This window comes from Dama dama, chromosome 17 (genome assembly GCF_033118175.1).
Source record: "Dama dama isolate Ldn47 chromosome 17, ASM3311817v1, whole genome shotgun sequence".
NCBI lineage: Eukaryota > Metazoa > Chordata > Mammalia > Artiodactyla > Cervidae > Dama > Dama dama.
In genome coordinates, this window is record NC_083697.1 from 14,454,699 (window position 1) to 14,473,378 (window position 18,680).

At 37.4% G+C, this 18,680-nt stretch overlaps 1 protein-coding gene and 1 long non-coding RNA gene across 4 annotated transcripts in view; one reads left to right on the forward strand and one right to left on the reverse strand.

Annotated features, from left to right (window-relative positions):
- Positions 1-18,680, forward strand: part of PRSS12 (serine protease 12) — a 79,771-nt gene that overhangs the window by 27,900 nt on the left and 33,191 nt on the right. The window contains exons 3-6 of the mRNA XM_061164138.1: positions 6,856-7,034; positions 9,379-9,520; positions 12,494-12,690; positions 17,628-17,769. Of these exons, the coding sequence (XP_061020121.1) occupies positions 6,856-7,034; positions 9,379-9,520; positions 12,494-12,690; positions 17,628-17,769 (660 nt within the window). The remainder of the gene's footprint in view (positions 1-6,855; positions 7,035-9,378; positions 9,521-12,493; positions 12,691-17,627; positions 17,770-18,680) is intronic.
- The window catches only part of LOC133071620 (uncharacterized), a 69,540-nt gene that overhangs the window by 15,369 nt on the left and 35,491 nt on the right, over positions 1-18,680 (reverse strand). Inside the window, exon 6 of one of the 3 annotated variants that reach the window (XR_009696480.1) lies at positions 16,679-16,818. The exons of the other annotated variants lie outside the window; for them this stretch is intronic. This is a non-coding gene — a long non-coding RNA (uncharacterized LOC133071620). Of the gene's footprint in view, positions 1-16,678; positions 16,819-18,680 lie in introns of those variants that run through there. 3 annotated transcript variants of the gene reach the window in all.

The following is an 18,680-nucleotide window of genomic DNA, read 5'->3' on the forward strand; positions in this document are numbered from 1 at the left end:
GCGATTGTTTTTGCAACTGACCCCTCCCCCCCCCCAACTTTTTCAAAACTGTAGGTTAATAATACTAAAGTATTATAAAACAAAATAAAGATGTTTCAACATTTTACCTCTAAATACTTCAGTGTGCATCTTTTAAAAGTAAGAACATTGTCCTACATAGCCAAATTATCATCACCACTAATGTAAGTGGTAATCATTCTTACATTGTTTAATATCCTGTCATATTCAAATTTCCATAGGTGTTCCCAGCATGTCCTTGACAGATGGTTTCTCTGTAGCAGAATTCAGCCCAGGGCCTTGTGGTGCATCTGGATGTCATATCCCCAAAGTCTTTTAATCCAGAACAGTCTCTTGTTTTTCCTAACACTGACTTGTTGCAGAGACCAAAGACAATACCAGTTGTTTTGTAGAATATACTACCTTCTGAGTTTGTCTCATTTCTTCCTCCTGGTGTCACTTAGCTTACTCCTCTGGTTCTTGTAACTTCTGAAATGGGAGGCTAGATCCAAAAGTTTGGTTAGACAAACATCACTCAAGTATTTGCTTCCCAGGTGGCGCTACTGGTAAGGAACCCACTTCCTAATGCAGGATACTGAAGAGACGTGGGTTCGATCCCTGGGTTGGGAAGATCCCCTGGAGGAGAAAATGGCAACCCACTCCAGTATTCTTGCCTGGAGAATTCTATGGACAGTGGAACCTGGCAGACTGTAGTCCGTGGGGTCGCAAAGAGTTGAATACCACTGAGCAACTAACACTTTAACTTTCATAGTTTTAAAACTGATTCTAAAAATTCATGTTGTAATGTAGAGTTCCGTCTTGAGAGCCAAGATTTTTTCTTCCACCAACATAAACAGTTCTTAAGCAAAGACTGTGTTGACAAACAATAGTCTACTACATGGAAAGAGTATAGAGATAGAATCACAAGGAAGACGGTATTAATGTTGAACATATGTGTGGGGTGAGTAAAGTGTTTACATCTTTTTTAAGCATTTGCTCATTGCTATCTTTTGTATGAGGAGATTTGTGTTTGGAGAAGTGATGAAAAGGAAAAATATCTTCAAATATTCAAGACAGCAAAGATCTTCTACAAGCCTGTGTAATAACCAACGATCTAGCTTGGTGGAGATTTTTTTTTATAAGTACCCTAGGATCTGAGCTGATGCTGTTCTTTTGCTTTATTTTTCTTTCCTTTGATTTTCTACTCTCATAAGCTTGTAGTACAGCAGTATTCTGCAACTGCTTTTCCCCTAGAATTTGTTTTGCTCACTTAAAGGCACAGTACTTTCAGATGAAATAATTTTTAATGTTACATGTTTCATCTCAGTGGTACTTGCTTTGTTGAATTCCCAAAGGGAAACTATATCATGCCTCCCTGGAGTGCTGGTTACAATTTCTTTGTGAGATGCTGTCTTTGTTGACCCTCATCTTTTAATGGTGGCTGTGGATTTTGGTAGCTGGCAAGCTTCCTAAAACACAAAAGGAATAACTGTCCTTAAGATATTTAAATTTGATTAGCCCAGAACTCAGAGAAACATGCGGATCAGGAAAGGAAGCAGCCAAGTGTTAGAAAATTGAACTTGAGAATGCATACATACACAGTGAAGTTTCAGGTAGAGGCATTTTAATTGGAGTTCCTTTCGTGCACCTAACATTGAAGCATTTCCTATGTCTTTCAGAACTCTTAAAAGCGTAGCTGCTCATGGAACTGTGACATCATATTTTATTCTGCAGATATGCCATAATTTACATAAGAATTTAAAATTTTTGAACCCTTTTTTCTTCTTAGGTTTTTTTGGCTATAAAATTATCTTACAGAATCATATTATTCAGTGGTCAAAATAAAAATTCTTCTCATACTCTTTTAAAATATTTATTTGTTCTTTTATTGTTTACTAATTTTTAAAATACTTTATAAACATTATTGGTATGTCGAATTATTGAGCAGAAAGGAGGCCTTATTGATGAGAAAGTTAGGCTCTCTGAGATTACTCAAAGTGCCCAAATTATACTGTGAGTGAAGACTGGAATCTTGAGATTTATGGCTCCCAAAGTAGGATTTTTCCTTTCATGTTACACTGTTTGCAAAATAGGCAGGTATTAATAAGAATAAATATGAATACAGGCTGAAAGAAATAGGGAAGTCAAGAGAGAAAAGTTTATTGTGGGAGGAAATTGATGAGGAGCATGTTTTAGACAGACCATATATTAATGTGCCACAGACACCTCACTGAAGATGCCCCAAGAGACTGAGAGAAAGCAAAGTGTTTCAGAGTCTGCTCTAAAGCCAGGCAAAGTTTACCATCTAATGCTGGGCAAATTGTTTAACTTCTGCACCTCAGTTTCCTCATCTGTAAACAGTGGATAATAGCATCATGGGGCTGGAGGGAGGATTGAAAGAATTAATACATTTGAAGCTGTTAGACCAGTGTCTGGCATACAGTAATCATTCAGTGCTCTTCAAAATGCCATTATTGGAGATACAGGGGATTGTTTTCCAGAAAGAAATATGGACTATTGACCTGTAGAAATGAGTTTTTCATCCAAATGTTATGTGTCACAAAATGATATTTGTGGTCAAAGAACCAATCTTTTATAACCAATTCTTTTTACACAACAGAATTGTGTAACTCAATTCTCTGTCTATTTAAAGTAGTAGCTAAATCCAAGGATTGAGTTAGTCAGGTGGTACTTTTTATTTGCTCTTTTTCTGTGAAAAACAGACAAATTTTATATGAATACAATCAGATTAGCTAGGTTTAGAAATGTTTGGATACGGATCAGACATAGGATCAATTCAGTGTTTATTGGGGATTGCTGCTATGTAGGTCAAACAACTTTGCATAAAATAACCTAATAAATCAATGTATTATATCAGAGAACCCCTATTCCACAGATTTATTCTGTGGTCAGATGGTAAGAAAGCAGTAAAACTGGGACCGTTACTGCAAACGAACTGCCAGGGCTGGTGTGGACATACTTTTCATAATGGAAGCGAAGAGAACACACAACTTTATCAAATTTACATCGTACTTATTAGCCTTTAACAAACCATGAGTTTTATGTTGCTCTCCCTGGTATCAGACAGTTTCTTGAAGGGCAGAGTCATCCATTTCTTTGGTATTCCCCTGAAAGCCAGTACAGTCCAGGGCACCAGGAAATAGGCTGAAAGACTGTGTGTATTTATAAATATCATCTTAATTTTTAATAAATTCAAAATTAGCTAGGAAACCTAGTTTGTTTTACATCATGGTTTCCTAGTTAGTGTTTTTTTGTTTTGTTTTGGTTCTTGAATATATTGCATTAATTTTTCTGATTAGTTTATTTTAATTAAACATTTTTATGATCATTAAAATAATGGTTGTAAGCAATGGAAAATATGGAGACACATAAGGAAGAAAATCAAACGCCCAAATGATGTTTTCAGGCTGCATTATAACATAGATGATTTTCCCCAGAGTCCCTATCCGGGGCTTCTGATCTCCCATTTAGTATCCTCCCTTAAGGAAGGAACACAGTTTAGAGGCTATTAATCAGGCCTTTTGCTTTTCCTAGAACCTCTACAATATCTTTGACATATTTGAAATGCAATGTATTTCAGTTACTCTGTCCAGCCTGTCTCAAGTCACTCCCAAGTAATGAGTATTTTAGGTTTGTTATTTTTTTCTTGGGAATAGAAAGCCTTTAGTTTTTAATCTTTTAGCCTAGATTTTTAGTGCAAAGGATTTTAAGATATGTAAAAATGCACTCTTACTGTTTTAATTTGATCATTGTAAGTTGAGCATCTTGCCATATGCTCAGTGGCCATGGATATTTCTTCTTCTGTAAATAGCTTGTTTCTCTCCATCACCCTATTTTTGATGTTGGTCATTTTGTCTTTCATTATGATAATAATAAATTATGATTATTTACTTCTAGGAATTTTTTATCTTTGATTGCTGCTATATATTATAAATATATCTTTAACCTTCTTTGCCTTTTGATCTGATTGTGGTGTATTTTGCTATACAATAGTTCAAATTTATGTGATTGGTTTATTTATTACATAGTTCAAATTTATAAGTTTAACTTTTTTTAGTCTTTGTTTTCTGATTTCTTGGCTTTTTATCTTGCTCAGAAAATTCCCTTATTACCAAAGTTGTAAGAACTATGTTCTTATTATTTCATTGCATTGTATTAACTTTTTAGTCATCTTGTCTTCCTCTTTCCCTCCTTCCTCCCTTTCTTTCCTTCTTTCTATTTAGATTTTTAAACCATCTGGAGTTTATTTTTTGTTTCTGAGTTTGGGATCAAATTTTATTTTCTCTCATGTTGGTCCCTGGTTTTATTTTAGCACCTAATCTTGCCTCAAGGAATTATATTCACTGAAGTTTTCTTTAACAGATCTTTTTCTTTTCTAGCAATTGTCACAGGGCAGAGATCCAAGGAGACGGTTATCTGCCTTTCTCCAAAGCTCTCCTGTCTGGCTCCCCCGTGACCTGCATTAGTCATCCTGTCTCCCCTGCTTCTGTCCTCCAACTTTCAGTGCTCTCTAAATCAGCTTCCATATTTGCTTTCATTAATCTCCTTCCTCTAGAGCAAGGGCCAACAAACATTTTCCGTAAAGGGACAGATAGTGAGTGCTTTAGACTTTCCAATTACTCCACTGAGCTTTGGTGTAGTGCAGAAGCAGCCACAGATAGTAATTTGGGAATGAGTGTGGCTTTGTTCTGATAAAACCTTATTTCTGGATAGTAAAATTTGAATTACATATATTAAAATTGCATTCCTGTTTTGGTTTTAAATTCTCAAGATAGTTATACTGTAAGGAGAAAAAGACAACTTAAATAATGGGAATAGATGCAGTATTGTTGAAAAGCAAACTAAAAATATAAATACTCTAGTCTAAGAATTAAATGGCTGAAAAGGGCTGAAGATGCAATTTCTGAAGTCATTTATCATTTTGACAGGCAATCATGATCTTCTTCATTGAAATCTGGGGTTCTAGAGAATATGTGAGAGAAGTAAATTTAGTCAAATAAATTTGGGTGAAGAGATGTTTGGCCATGAGTAACAGAGAACTGAAAATAACCGTGGCTTAAACAAGACATACTTCATGGGAAATAGTTGGGGAGACAGTAGAAACAGTGTCAGACTTTATTTGCTTGGGCTCCAAAATCACTGTGGATGGTGACTGCAGCCATGAAATTAAAAGACGCTTACTCCTTGGAAGGAGAGTTATGACCAACCTAAGCAGCATACTAAAAAGCAGAGACGTTACTTTGCCAACAAGGGCCTGTCTGGTCAAGGCTATGGTTTTTCCAGTGGTCATGTATGGATGTGAGAGTTGGACTATAAAGAAAGCTGAGCACTGAAGAATTGACACTTTTGAACTGTGGTGTTGGAGAAGACTCTTGAGAGTCCCTTCGACTGCAAGGAGATCCAACCAGTCCATCCAAAAGGAGATCAGTCCTGGGTGTTCATTGGAAGGACTGACGCTGAAGCTGAAACTCCAATGCTTTGGCCACCTCATGCGAAGAGTTGACTCATTGGAAAAGACCCTGATGCTGGGAGGGATTGGGGGCAGGAGGAGAAGGGGACGACAGAGGATGAGATGGCTGGATGACATCACCGACTCGATGGGCATGAGTTTGAGTAAACTCCGGGAGTTTGTGATGGACAGGGAGGCCTGGCGTGCTGTGATTCATGGGGTCACAAACAGTCGGACATGACTGAGCCACTGAATTGACTGAGCTTAAGCAAGACATGAGAAATGCCAGGCTGGATGAGTTACAAGCTGGAATCAAAATAGGCAGGAGAAACATCAACAGCCTCAGATATGCAGATGATACCACTCTAATGGCAGAAAGAGGAACTAGAGAGCCTCTAGATGGGGCAAAGGAGGAGAGTGAAAGAGCTGGCTTAAAACTAAATGTTAAAAAAGCTAAGATCATGGCATCCAGCCCCATTCCTTCATGGCAAATAGAGAGGGAAAAAGGTGGAAGTAGTGACAGGTTTCCTCTTCTTGGGCTCCAAAATCACTGTGGACGGTGACAGCAGCCATGAAATCAGTAGGTGTTTGCTTCTTGGCAGGAAAGCTGTGACAAACCTAGACAGTGTGTTGAAAAGCAGAGACATTACTCTGCTGACAAAGGTCTGAATAGTCAAGGACATGGTCTTCCCAGTGATCATGTCCGGTTGTGAGAACTGGACCGTAAAGAAGGCAGAGCGCAGAAGAATTGATGCCTTCAAACTGTGGTGCTGGAGAAGACTCCTGAAAGTCCCTTGGACTGCAAGGAGATCAAACCAGTCAATCTTAAGGGAAATCAACCCTGAATACTTGTTGGAAGGACTGATGCTGAAGCTGAAACTCCAGTATTTTGGTCACCTGATGTGAACAGCTGACTCATTGGAAAAATCCCTGATGCTGGTAAAGATTGAGGACAAAAGGAGAGGAGGGCATCAGAAGATGAGATGGCTGGCCGGCATCACTGATGCAATGGACATGAACTTGAGCAAACTTCGGGAGATGGTGAGGGACAAGGAGGCCTGGCCTGCTGCAGTCCATGGGGTCACAAAGGGTCAGACACGACTGGGTTACTGAACAACAACGAACAAGACAAGAGTTTATTTCTTTCTCCAGACACCAGAGATAGTCAACTCAAGGTTGGTACGGTGTTTCCACAGTCATCAGGGCCCCAGACTCTAGCTTGTAGCTCTTTCCTTCTTAGTTTGGTACTTTATGGACCAAGATAGCTACAATGGAGTGAATTGATAAGGAAAATTATAAATTAATCATAAGTTTACCTTTGCCAGAGGCAAAAGAAGAAACAGGTCAGACTAAGCTTCGATCTGACTTATGTACTTATGTTTGTCCAGCGGCATTGCCAAAGCATGGAGTCAGGCGCGTTTTGGGGAAGGGTCTGGCCCAGTAATGTTGGATGAAGTACGCTGCACCGGGAATGAGCTTTCTATTGAGCAGTGTCCGAAGAGTTCCTGGGGAGAGCATAACTGTGACCATAAAGAAGATGCTGGAGTGTCCTGTACCCCTCTAACAGGTAGGAACTTCACCCTGTCAACCTAGCCACTCTTGCCTTCGCCCCTATTTGGGCTTAACTTCCCTCCTCAATTTAGCTAATATTACTAAATGAGCTTACAAATAAATCCCCCAAATAAGACATAAAAAGAATATATACTGTATATTAAAATGCTGTCTGTTTATTTATAGATATTTCTGAATTTTTCAGTTGAAAGCTACACAATCCTATAAAGTAATTAAGAACATATGATCTTGTTGCAACATATAGTACCCAGCAGTCAGAATCAGTATACAATGATAAATTTAGGATGTTAGGTATTATAATTATATATTTAGTCCATTCACTTACTAGCCTGTCTTGACTCTCAGAATGTGTTTATAGCTGGTAAAACTATTTTGATGGGATTGTTGATTAAAGCACACTATTAAAGAACCAGGTTGACCTTTGCTGTGCTGACTATCCAGACTGTTCCAAATAACGGCATGCTTGTCAAGCTATGTCTTGTGTTGCAAGAAGGACATGTCTGAGTGCAAATGAGTGTATGTGTATGTACTTAAATGTTTGGGGGGGAAGAAGAGAGAAATGGACGGGCAAGAGAAGTTGGGTCATCACAAATCTGTTGTTTCTATAGCAAAAAGAGCTTGAAGACAAAAATTAGGGTTTTAATATTTCTTTAAAAAAGTCAAATGAAATACTTCCGAGAGACTGTGAAATGCTGAAGGTCTACTTTTCTATTTACATAGTTCTGTACACACTTGTTTTATTAGAATAACACATTTATACACAAAATAAATAGAAAATTTATACCAGATTGTAAGCCAGAGCACTTCATCTTCTTGAGCCTCCATTTCCTCCTCTTTCAAATGAGGATAGCCTTGTAGTGTTGCTGGTCAGATGAGGTAACAGGTGTAACAAGGCTTTGCAAACAGTGAAATTTTACATTAATAATGATTCTATTGCTAGGAGACCTTAATTTGAATGATCCCAGAGATTCATGAAAAGTATGACTTCCCGCCAAGATTATTTATATATTTCATTTGGGAGGAGGGACAGTGTTTGGATTATTTTGGATGGAAATGGCCTCTTATATTTTTTGGGGAATGAATTTATTATATTGTGTATCTGCTTGGAAGCTTTTTACAGCATTTTCTGGGAATTAAGTATTCATCTAATTTCAGAAGATTCAAATTTAGATTTGATTTATCGATAAAAGAACAAAGGCAAAACTTGCACCCCAGTTTTAATTCCCTTCTCCAGGGGATCTTCCCGACCCAGGAATTGAACCTGGGTCTCCTGCATTGCAGGTGGATTCTTTACCATCTGAGCCACCAGGGAATCCTTTATGAAAGCCTAAGGAATAATAATAAATACTTTGACATGATAGATCACTCTTTAACCAGGATAGCTTTTTGTGTCTTCATATTTCAATACTTTTTCATTCACAGTTAAATTTTTCAGCTATTTCCAAGTTACTGTGTTTTTATACTTTTTAAATTGAAATGACAAATAGTGCTCATACTTAAGGAGATTAAGGAGAAGGCAATGACACCCCACTCCAGTACTCTTGCCTGGAAAATCCCATGGATGGAGGAGCCTGGTGGGCTGCAGTCCATAAGGTCGCTAAGAGTCAGACACGACTGAGCGACTTCACTTTCACTTTTCACTTTCATGCATTGGAGAAGGAAATGGCAACCCACTCCAGTGTTCTTGCCTGGAGAAACCCACGGACGGGGGAGCCTGGTGGGCTGCCGTCTATGGGGTCGCACAGAGTCGGACACGACTGAAGTGACTTAACAGCAGCAGCAAGGAGATTAAAGCCGTAAGAAATTTCCCAAGTATTATTTAATCTGGAGAAATCTAAATAATTACTTTGGAATTATATCAGAGTATATTTTTCTACGTAGACACAGGAGTACAAGTAAAAGGGAAAGTATTTTGTTAGGACAGATATGTGTTATGACTTTGTTCAGGAGCAGCCCCATTAATGACCTCAGATCACTAAGCACAGTTCTATGCTTGTGTGCTGAGGCGCTTCAGCTGTGAACGACTCTTTGCAACCCTATGGACTGTAGTCCCCCAGACTCCTCTGTCCATGGGATTCTCTAGGCAAGAATCCTGGAATGGGGTGCCGTTTCCTTCTCCAGGGGATCTTCCTGGCCCAGGGATTGAACCCAGGTCTCCAGCATTGCAGGCAGACTCTTTACTGTCCGAGCTACCAAGGACAAGGACAATTCTAGTAGGAGTTTAAAAAAAGGCCTAGAGAGAGATCTGGGTCGGATGATATGTGTCATGAAATTAACACGTTGCTCGGCCTTTTTCTGGTCGTTATTTGCTCAGTCTCCGTGTCTCCTTCTTGTCGCAGATGGCGTCATCAGACTTGCCGGTGGTAAAGGCAGCCACGAGGGTCGCCTGGAGGTGTATCACAGGGGCCAGTGGGGGACTGTCTGTAGTGACGGCTGGACTGATCTTAATACCTATGTGGTTTGCCGACAGCTGGGATTTAAGTAAGATCTGTTGATACGAGATAGCTAAATGCCAAGCTATATTTTTAAAAGTCTTATTTTGTTACCCTTACTTGTAATGTCTATAATACTAACAATATATATTCTCAATCATTATCTACCCGTCTATTCTACCTACCTTCCTACCCCTCTTATCTCCCTATCTATATATGGAAATTCAGCAATTAAAAAACAATAATATTCTCTTTGAAGATAAATAACCATATCTTGCTGTTTTTCTCATTTGCCTTTCCTGCCACCACCCCCCTTCTTGAATAACTGGTTGGAGCCATGGATGACTTTTAAGTCCCATTTTGTCTGTTTAAGTGAGACTGTGCTGTGAATGTTCAGTTTTATCCTGATGCATTGCTACTATTGGATGCTGTTAGTAATAACATCACTGTGTTTAAAATTGCAGAGAAGTCCAATGTCAAATTCTTTGGTATTACATTATTTCCTTTCTCATAATGTGATGATAATTATCACTTTTGTTTGAGAAAAACAGCTTTCTTGTCATGAGATGACCTTTTGAACTCACCCTTGACCTCATTCTCTTAAAAACTGAGTATCACACTTTGAGCAATATATTTCATGTCACACACATAATGCATTCCAGAGTAGAAACCTAAGTTGCTTGAAATAATTGCAAATGATGCCTTTGAGCTAGTATCTGAATGAAACCAGTGAATGTCCATTCTTTCTTATTTTCCATATTTCTATGTCATACTTGAAGTAATTGTCTCGTTTAAAAGAAATAAGCAAAATTATATTATTTCTTGAGATAGAATTAATTGCAAATATTTATTAAAACTTAAAAATATGCTTTCATTCAAGCTATGTTTAAACATATATTTTTAAAGGTGTAAAAGTACTATAAAATTTTAGAGATATGGAAAAAAGAGAAAATAAAAAACTACCCCTAATTTTTTCATTATTAAAACTTGTGTATAACTTTGTAACAGCTCTAGTAGTAGATATATAATTTTACTATTCACTTTTTTACTTTATATTACTGTAGTCATAATTTTTAATAGCATAACTGATGATGTTCATACTATAATTTACTTAATATTTAGTTTAAATTTTCCTGTTGTAAATAATGACATCACAAAGGTATAGATGTATGTGATTGACAAATATTTTGAATTTTCATGGGCAGTGCAGTTAATTATAATTATGAGGTCAAGGGCTATGACATGCTAGCCAAATAAATATTGATATTTAATTAATAAGAATTACTTTAAAATGCCATTTCATCTGAGTAAATCTCTGTTAGTCTGAGAACTGTATCCCATTTTCACAAGTCTAGAAAAATTCAAAAATATTATTGTTTACTGTTCTCATATTTTTCCTTACTAGTGAAAACAGTTGAATAAATGCTGAGTTTTTTCTCCATTTTTTATTTTTGTTTCACAGATACATTCAGTTTTTCTTGCATATACAGAGTATCAGAACTTAATGGTTCTGAAAGTGTTCTCAATATTTGTTAAAATTCTAAGTGATTGCGTTAGAAGGTAGAATAGGCACCTGCTACATTTACATTTTAGTTTACAGAGGAATTTCTGAAAGAGAATGCTCTTTTGGAATGAAAAAGAGGGTGAACTCTGGGTTTCTTCATACAAACGAAATCCCAAAGTAAAATGGCCTCTTGCTGTCTCTTACATAATTGACATGAGCGGATGTAATCAGATTGCTGCATTTTGTGGAAACCTGCTGTAAGTTGAAAGTGATAGGAGTATGGAATTCAGGATAATTACTTTTCTAGCTAAGAATTGATTAGTCAGCAAAATAGAAGTCTTAGAATGACACTGAAAGTTGCGTTGTTTTAATTTATTGCAATGTTCATCATGTTAAATAAAATTAATAAATAAGTGCATGGGAAAAAATTAGGAAAATTCCTCTTTCAGACCAAAAGATCTCTTCATATTCTTAGTACAAAAATAATAAAATGAAATGGAAGTGACCAACATAAAATTTATGAGTTAGAGTTTAATTATTTATATAGACCAATTGAAAGACTCTTCAGATATCTTTTAGTCCAGGGATTTCTGGAGGCTTGTTTGGATTTTATAGAACAAAAGAACCAAATTGGGAAGAAGATGACTGAAGGTAGAGATTGACTTATTTGCTAATTTTTAATTTAGTGAATCTTTCCTATTTCTACAGTGTGTATATATATTATAATACACTTAGACTTTTTCAGTAGGGCAGTGTTACAAATAAAGTCAATTGAAACACAAATATAATTCATGAAAGTTTAAAAAATCAGATTTATGTAACCTTATAAAAAGCTAGAAACACTGTTATTACTCTGATTTCGATGGGTTAAAATCCAGGTTTCATCATGGATTGGAATGATGCTTGAGAAATCACTGAACCAATACATACATTTATTTTGTTTTTATTTTTTGTTTATTTGTTTTCTTTGACTGCGCCTTGCAGCTTTCAGTATCTTAGTTCCACTACCAGGAATTGAACCAGCAACCCTTGGCAGTGAAAGTGTGGAATCCTAACCACTGAACCTCCAGGAAAATCCTCACACGGTTTATTTTGGAAGACAGGATAGGAAAGGGGCTTAGAGAGCTACTGAAATCAAACGCACTCAGAAGGCTTTCAGAGGCTGATATGAGTGTTCTCACCATCTGGTGCACTGTTTTATTTCCACGGTCAGGAATTTGACATTTATCTGTCTGCATTCTCTCTGGATGGTGGGCTAAATTGTAGACAAAACACAAGAGTGGTTGGGGGAATAGGATTAATCATCCACTCGTTACCCATTCAATCAATCAAACATTGTTAAGATCATCAAAATATGTGATGTAGTGAACACCACTGTTAGAACTGAATTCTCAGGATAGGAGAAAGAACAAATACCCTCTGAAGTCATCACTTAATGAGGTTGCTTGTTTTATGGTTTGTGGTTCCTTAAAACAAGAGACAGCAGTTGTGAGCCTGATGTTTATTTTATTGCCACAGATATGGCAAACAAGCCTCTGCAAACCATTTTGAAGAGAGCATGGGACCCATATGGTTGAATGGTGTCAGTTGCTCAGGAAAGGAAGCCAATTTCCTTCAGTGTTCGCGGAGACCCTGGGGAAGTCATGACTGCAGTCATCGGGAAGATGTTGGCATCTCCTGCTATACCGGCGGGAACGGATTCAGATTCTCCCTGGGTGAGGTCCTGCCACAGCTCTTGAGTATTCAAAATCCAGTAGCCACTGCACATCTAGCCACTGGTCCAGAATGTGAAACATTTCTCATCTCTGGCTTTTCAAAAAGTCTGTTTCCCCAGATGCTCTAATTTTGATTTCAGAGAAAAATAGTCTTTTGAGTCTTTCCACCAATGTTACAAAATTTTACTCCAGTTTTTCTCTACCTATGAGCCTGCGTTTCTCATGTATCTGAACGATGGAAGAAAGAAACTGCAGTGTCCATTCCCCAACTGGTTAGTCACCTATTCTGCCTCTCATTTTCCTTGAATTCTAGTGAACTGTTTGAGAAAGGATTGAAAATAAATCAGAACAAAACCATAGGTCTCTTTCCCACCCTTCATGATTCATTTGCCTTTAGTCCTGAGGTCTTGTCACTCATTGCTTGCCAGCCAACCATTGCTGTGTCCTAACCTAGATCTTTCAGTTTCTCACTGGACTCCAAGGTGGTCCATTGGAGTAAACAGCCCACCTATCTTTCTAAGATATCCTGTTACTAAAAACCCATTAGCATCACTATTACCCCTCATTCCAAATTTCTTCAGATTTATAGTCAGATAAAAGGTACTTAGCTCATCTAACAGTCTAAAATATTTGTGTGTGGTGTTAATCACTCAGTCGTGTCCAGCTTGTTTGACCCCATGGACTGTAGCCTGCCAGGCTCCTCTGTCCCTGGGATTTCCCAGGCAAGAATACTGGAGTGGGTGGCCATTTCCTTTTCCAGGGGATCTTCCCGACCCAGGGGTCCAGCCTGGGTCTCCTGCATAGCAGGCAGATTCTTTAGCATTTGAGCTACAGGGAAGACCTTAAATATTCTTAGATAAAGGTCCTTTTGTGAGCAGAGAGAAACTACTATATATCCTTGACAGACTTAACATCTGATGAGGAGGCCAGAATAAATATGAATGAAAAGTATAGAGAGAGATATTCAGAAGACTTGCCAGGACTCTACCATAGCCCTGTTTGTATCTATACATGTATTCTTTGGTACATAAATGTTGAAATAACCACTGGTGGTCCTTAAGTCTCACCTCGGGCTTGAGTCAGCCCCTTTTATATCCTCCTGTTTTGAGACCCTGAAGCTGGAATCTTCGTATTGTGAAATACCGGGATGTGTTGAATCCCACAGGATTAACTATTCCCTGGTGGCACAGTGGTAAAGAATCTGTCTGCCAATGAAGGAGACGTGGGCTTGATCCCTGGGTCGGGAAGGAAAGGGAGAAGGAAATGGCAACCCACTCCAGTATTCTTGCCTGGAAAATTCCACAGATAGAGGGGCCTGGAAGACTATAGTCCACGGGGTCACAAAGAATGGGACACGACTGAGCACGCAGTTAAGCACACATACTTTAATTTGTCAAAGTGTATGTTGATTCCTCATTGTACTCTGCCCTGTGAGATCATAGCGATGTACCCACTAAATCGAGCACTGATGATACCAGGTAGAAATGCAGCATTTCACCCTGTCCCTCATAGGTCATATTTTAAATTGTTTCTGTTTGGTCTCCTCCCTTGCTACTTTCTTCCTATAAAGGATTTATGATCCTCCTAGGATTATGTGATGTGGTTGGGAGAGATAGAGCCTGTTTGCTAGAAATGGAACCTCTTAGCCCCACATAGCAGGTATTTGGATCATGGAGTGATCTATTTAGGCATATTCCATCAGAACTCCATGTGATGAAGTATTATAAATACTATGCATGTATTCTAAGCCACTTCAGTCGTGTCTGACTTTTTGTAACCCTTTGGACTATTGCCTGCCAGGCTTCTCTGTCCATAGGACTCTCCAGGCAAGAATATTGAAGTGGGTTGCCATGCCCTCCTCCAGGGGATCTTCCCGACCCAGGGATGGATCACCCCCCAACCCCCCACCCTGTCTCTTTTCTCTCCTGCGTTGGCAGGTGGGTTCTTTACTACTAGTGGCATCTGGGAAGCATACCAAATACTACAATCTCAGTTCTCTGAAGATCTGTGTGGTTAAATATACACATACAGTTAGGACAACTAATCCTTTCAATTTCCTTAAAATCTTTAATTTTCTAGGATTATTTTGATGTATTTTTAAAAAATTTAAAAAGTTTAGGGTGATAATTATTAATAAAATATGAGATCATTATTATGAATTCTTTGGTCCTAATTTTGGTAATATATTAACTATTCATTTGTCCAAAGAACATTATATCTGAGCCAAATTATTCTTTCACAACAGAATCAGATTACCCTTTATTCATCCAAAGAGATCATTACTTTCCCACTTATCAAAAAGGACTGCATAATTAAAACAGAAGTTTAGGAAAGAGATCATGGAATGGTGCATTTTAAAAACAATCGAGTTTTTTCACTTCTTTGGCTCTATGATAAGAGCTGTTAGACTATTAGAGTATTCAACTGTTTGAAGGCAACTCATTGACCTTAATTTTAATTGTGAATGAAACTTTTCTCAAAATTAGTAGTAGTTCAGTAGACACTTAATTTTAGGTGTGTGGTAGATGGAATGCTCAAAAACAATATTCTAGGTCAGTAAAGGTGATTTAGTACAAATGTAGTTAATGCCTATGTTAGTTGGGGGAAATTTGTGAGATGGTAAATATGTAGATTTCTTATTTTAATACTGCATTCTTTTTTAGAAAGTTAAATAAATTTATTAATTACCAATTTTTCCACATCCTATCTCAGACTTACTTGCCCTGATTGCCCTAAGACTACTCTCCACCAATACTGCATTAATTCTAAAGTCAGAGTATTAAATCTTAACAGAGATATCTTTCACACTTCATTGTCTCTGAGGTTTACAGTATAAAGTTCAACTTTTATGCTAGATTTTAAAGTTCAACTTTTATGCTAGATTTTATCTTTCTTTTAGGAAAAACATTATTTTCTTAAAAATAATGTATTAAATCAGTTTTATAGGAAAATTGAAATAAAGAAAACTGTTGTAATCAGAGTTTGAGATATATAATGAGAGGTAATATATACCCTGTTTAGTTTTCCCAAGCATTTTAAGATTTTAGAAATAAATCATGTATGTTATTATTGCTATAACAAAAAGAACTTAGTGAGGTGGTATTAATAGAATGGCTTCTGTCATTCAGTTTCCCTTCAAGCATCAAAAATCCAATGATTTAATAAAATGAATGGCTAAAGTTAGGTTCAGAAATATTGTATGTATTATTTTTACAAAGTATGTAACTTAGGCTTTAAAAATACTTTATCATTATTATTTTTATGGAATGTGAAAAACTGCCCATAAAACAACTAGGATGGAATGTGGAGATCTAATTCCATTTGTGTATTATTTCTTAACTTTGCACCAAAGATCTAAAAAGTGTAAAAATCGAAAACTTGAAGAATTTCATCCTTTAAATTTTTTCTTTGAGAATCACTTTTCCCCTTGCTCCTCTCACAAAGAATCCCTAAATTTCAGATACAATAATAAGAAATGTAAAGTTTTAAATATAATGTGTTTTGTAACATGCCTGTTACAAAAATTTTTTAGCTAATGTAAACAACGCATAGAGAAGGTTGTTATTTTGACTTTGGTGTGTTCCACTCTGATGCCTGTTCCATGAAGTGAGTATGATCAGAGATTAGAGAGCCAGCAACTCTGGGGCAACAAAGAATTCGAGCAATCAAAGTAGGATGTATCTATCTTGCCAACTGTGTTTTCTTTCAGTTAAATAATGTCATCTAGCGATTACATACATGGGGTTGAACACATATTGAATGATACTTGGTTTGTTAGCTGCTTGCGTCACCTCCCTAGGTTCTGATAATTTCACCATGTTGGATGGTATTCTTTGAATCCTTATCAATCTTAAAGACGCAAGCTGGAGATCCTTCTAGTAACTAGATAATGTAAAGAAAGTGTATTAGTTTGCTTGGACTACTGTAACAAATCACACACTGGGTGGCTTAAACAACAGGTATTTATTGTCTCACACTTCTAGAATCTGGAAGTCCAAAATCAAGGTGTGCACAATGGTTGGGTACTTCTGAGGACTGGGAGGGAAAGATCTGTTCCAGGCCTCTCTCTTCAGCTTGTAGGTGGCTGTTTTCTCCTGTCTCTTCACAACATCTTCCTTCTGTGTATCTCTGTGTACAAATTGGATTAGAGCCCATTCTAACGGCTTCACAATTCAACAGCAGGCAGTATGCAAGCCATAATGAGGGCTTTTAATTAAACAAAACCATATTTATTGGTGTCAGTAGAGATGTATGAAAAACTCTACAAGTCATTTCTTTTGCATAATTCAGATAAGCCCCCAGTTTGCTAGAGATCAGTTTCTCAACTTTTACATCTTTAATGATTTTTATGACTTAAGCCCTTCCTTGGGAATCAATAGTAAATAGGAAGCCTGAGATGGAAATTGTCCTTATTAGTTGCTTGCATTGTTTTTTTTTTCTTCTCTTCCATCATTCAAGTTACTCATGCATCCTGAAGTATATCTAAAAATTCTTCTTAAAAATCCTAGCTTTGGAATATAATTTCTAGGTATGTTCGTGGATAAGTGAGTAGATGTAGAACAAAAACAATTCCAAGTTAATGTCTTTTACTAACTAGAAGTTAGACGTAATAAAATAATACACAGTTTTACAGTGCTATATATTCATTTATTCAATAAACAGATGTTATGTGTACTCTATAATGCCAGGCACTGTTTCAAGTGCTGGGAATATAAAGTTGAGCAAGATAAGCACTCTGACCTCAAGGTTTCAAAAGATATTGCAAAAGTGGATACAGTTTAAATTGGTATGTCCTCTCTCTCTCACTGTCCATCTAATATTTAGCTCATTTCAAAAGCAAATACTATTTTATAAAGTCTCTGATGCTTTAACATCAGTTAGCTTGTTTTGGCTCTTATAAAAGTAATAATGAGTATTACTTTTAACTTGCGACTTAGGTTTCCCCATCAGACTGATGGATGGAGAAAATAAGAAAGAAGGACGAGTGGAGGTTTTTATCAATGGCCAGTGGGGAACAGTTTGTGATGATGGGTGGACTGATAAGGATGCAACTGTGATCTGTCGACAGCTTGGCTACAAGTAAGAAAACCTTATTATTTGGGATGGTTGCTTGACAAAATGTATGATTTTTTACTCTTGTTCTTGTATAAAATTAGTATTTATGATTCAGTTGAAAATACTGGCAACCTGCTGGCTTGATTCAGAATGGTAAAGAAATATGAAGTAGAGTCTGTTTAAATTTTTCTATACTCTTACAAGACATATACATTATGTTACTTAAGAAATGTAGCTTTTATCTAATAACAAATAGTCCAATAACTCTTGATTATTCATAACACTGGAGAAGGAAATGGCAGCCCACTCCAGTATTCGTACCTGGGAAATCCCATGGACAGAGGAGCCTGGCCGGCTACAGTCCATGGGGTCGCAAAAGGGTCGGACAGAGCTTAGCGACTAAACAAAAACAACAGCATTCGTAACAATGCTTCTGTCAGCCAAACATATTAACCTTTTCTCTGTGATTTATGTCGCAACACAGTAGCCTTGTAAGGGATTCTGCTGTTACTGAAATTACAGTTGGTTCTTGTTATTTGCAGTAGTTACATTCTGTAAAGTCATTGTGAACATTAAGTTAGGAAATACTGAGCCATTGCTTCTAGAGCTGAGGTCAAACCAAGCGATGTTCTGCCTTCTTGTTTTAACTCTCATGCTTGCAAGCAGTTGCCCTTTTTGTAGTCTCCTAATGCTTTCCCCTCCCCTGCATTTCTGCACCTTTTTGTTAACGATTTCTCTGTTTAAAATGCCCCTTAGCATTGTGATGGACAGGGAGGCCTGGCGTGCTGCAGTTCATGGGGTCGCAAGGAGTCGGACACGACTGAGCGACTGAACTGAACTGAACTGAAGCATTGTGCTGCCGTGCTGGCTAGTATTCCTGAATGAAGACGGCTGTGATGTGCCTTATGAAGGAAATAAGTGTGTTAGTCTTCATT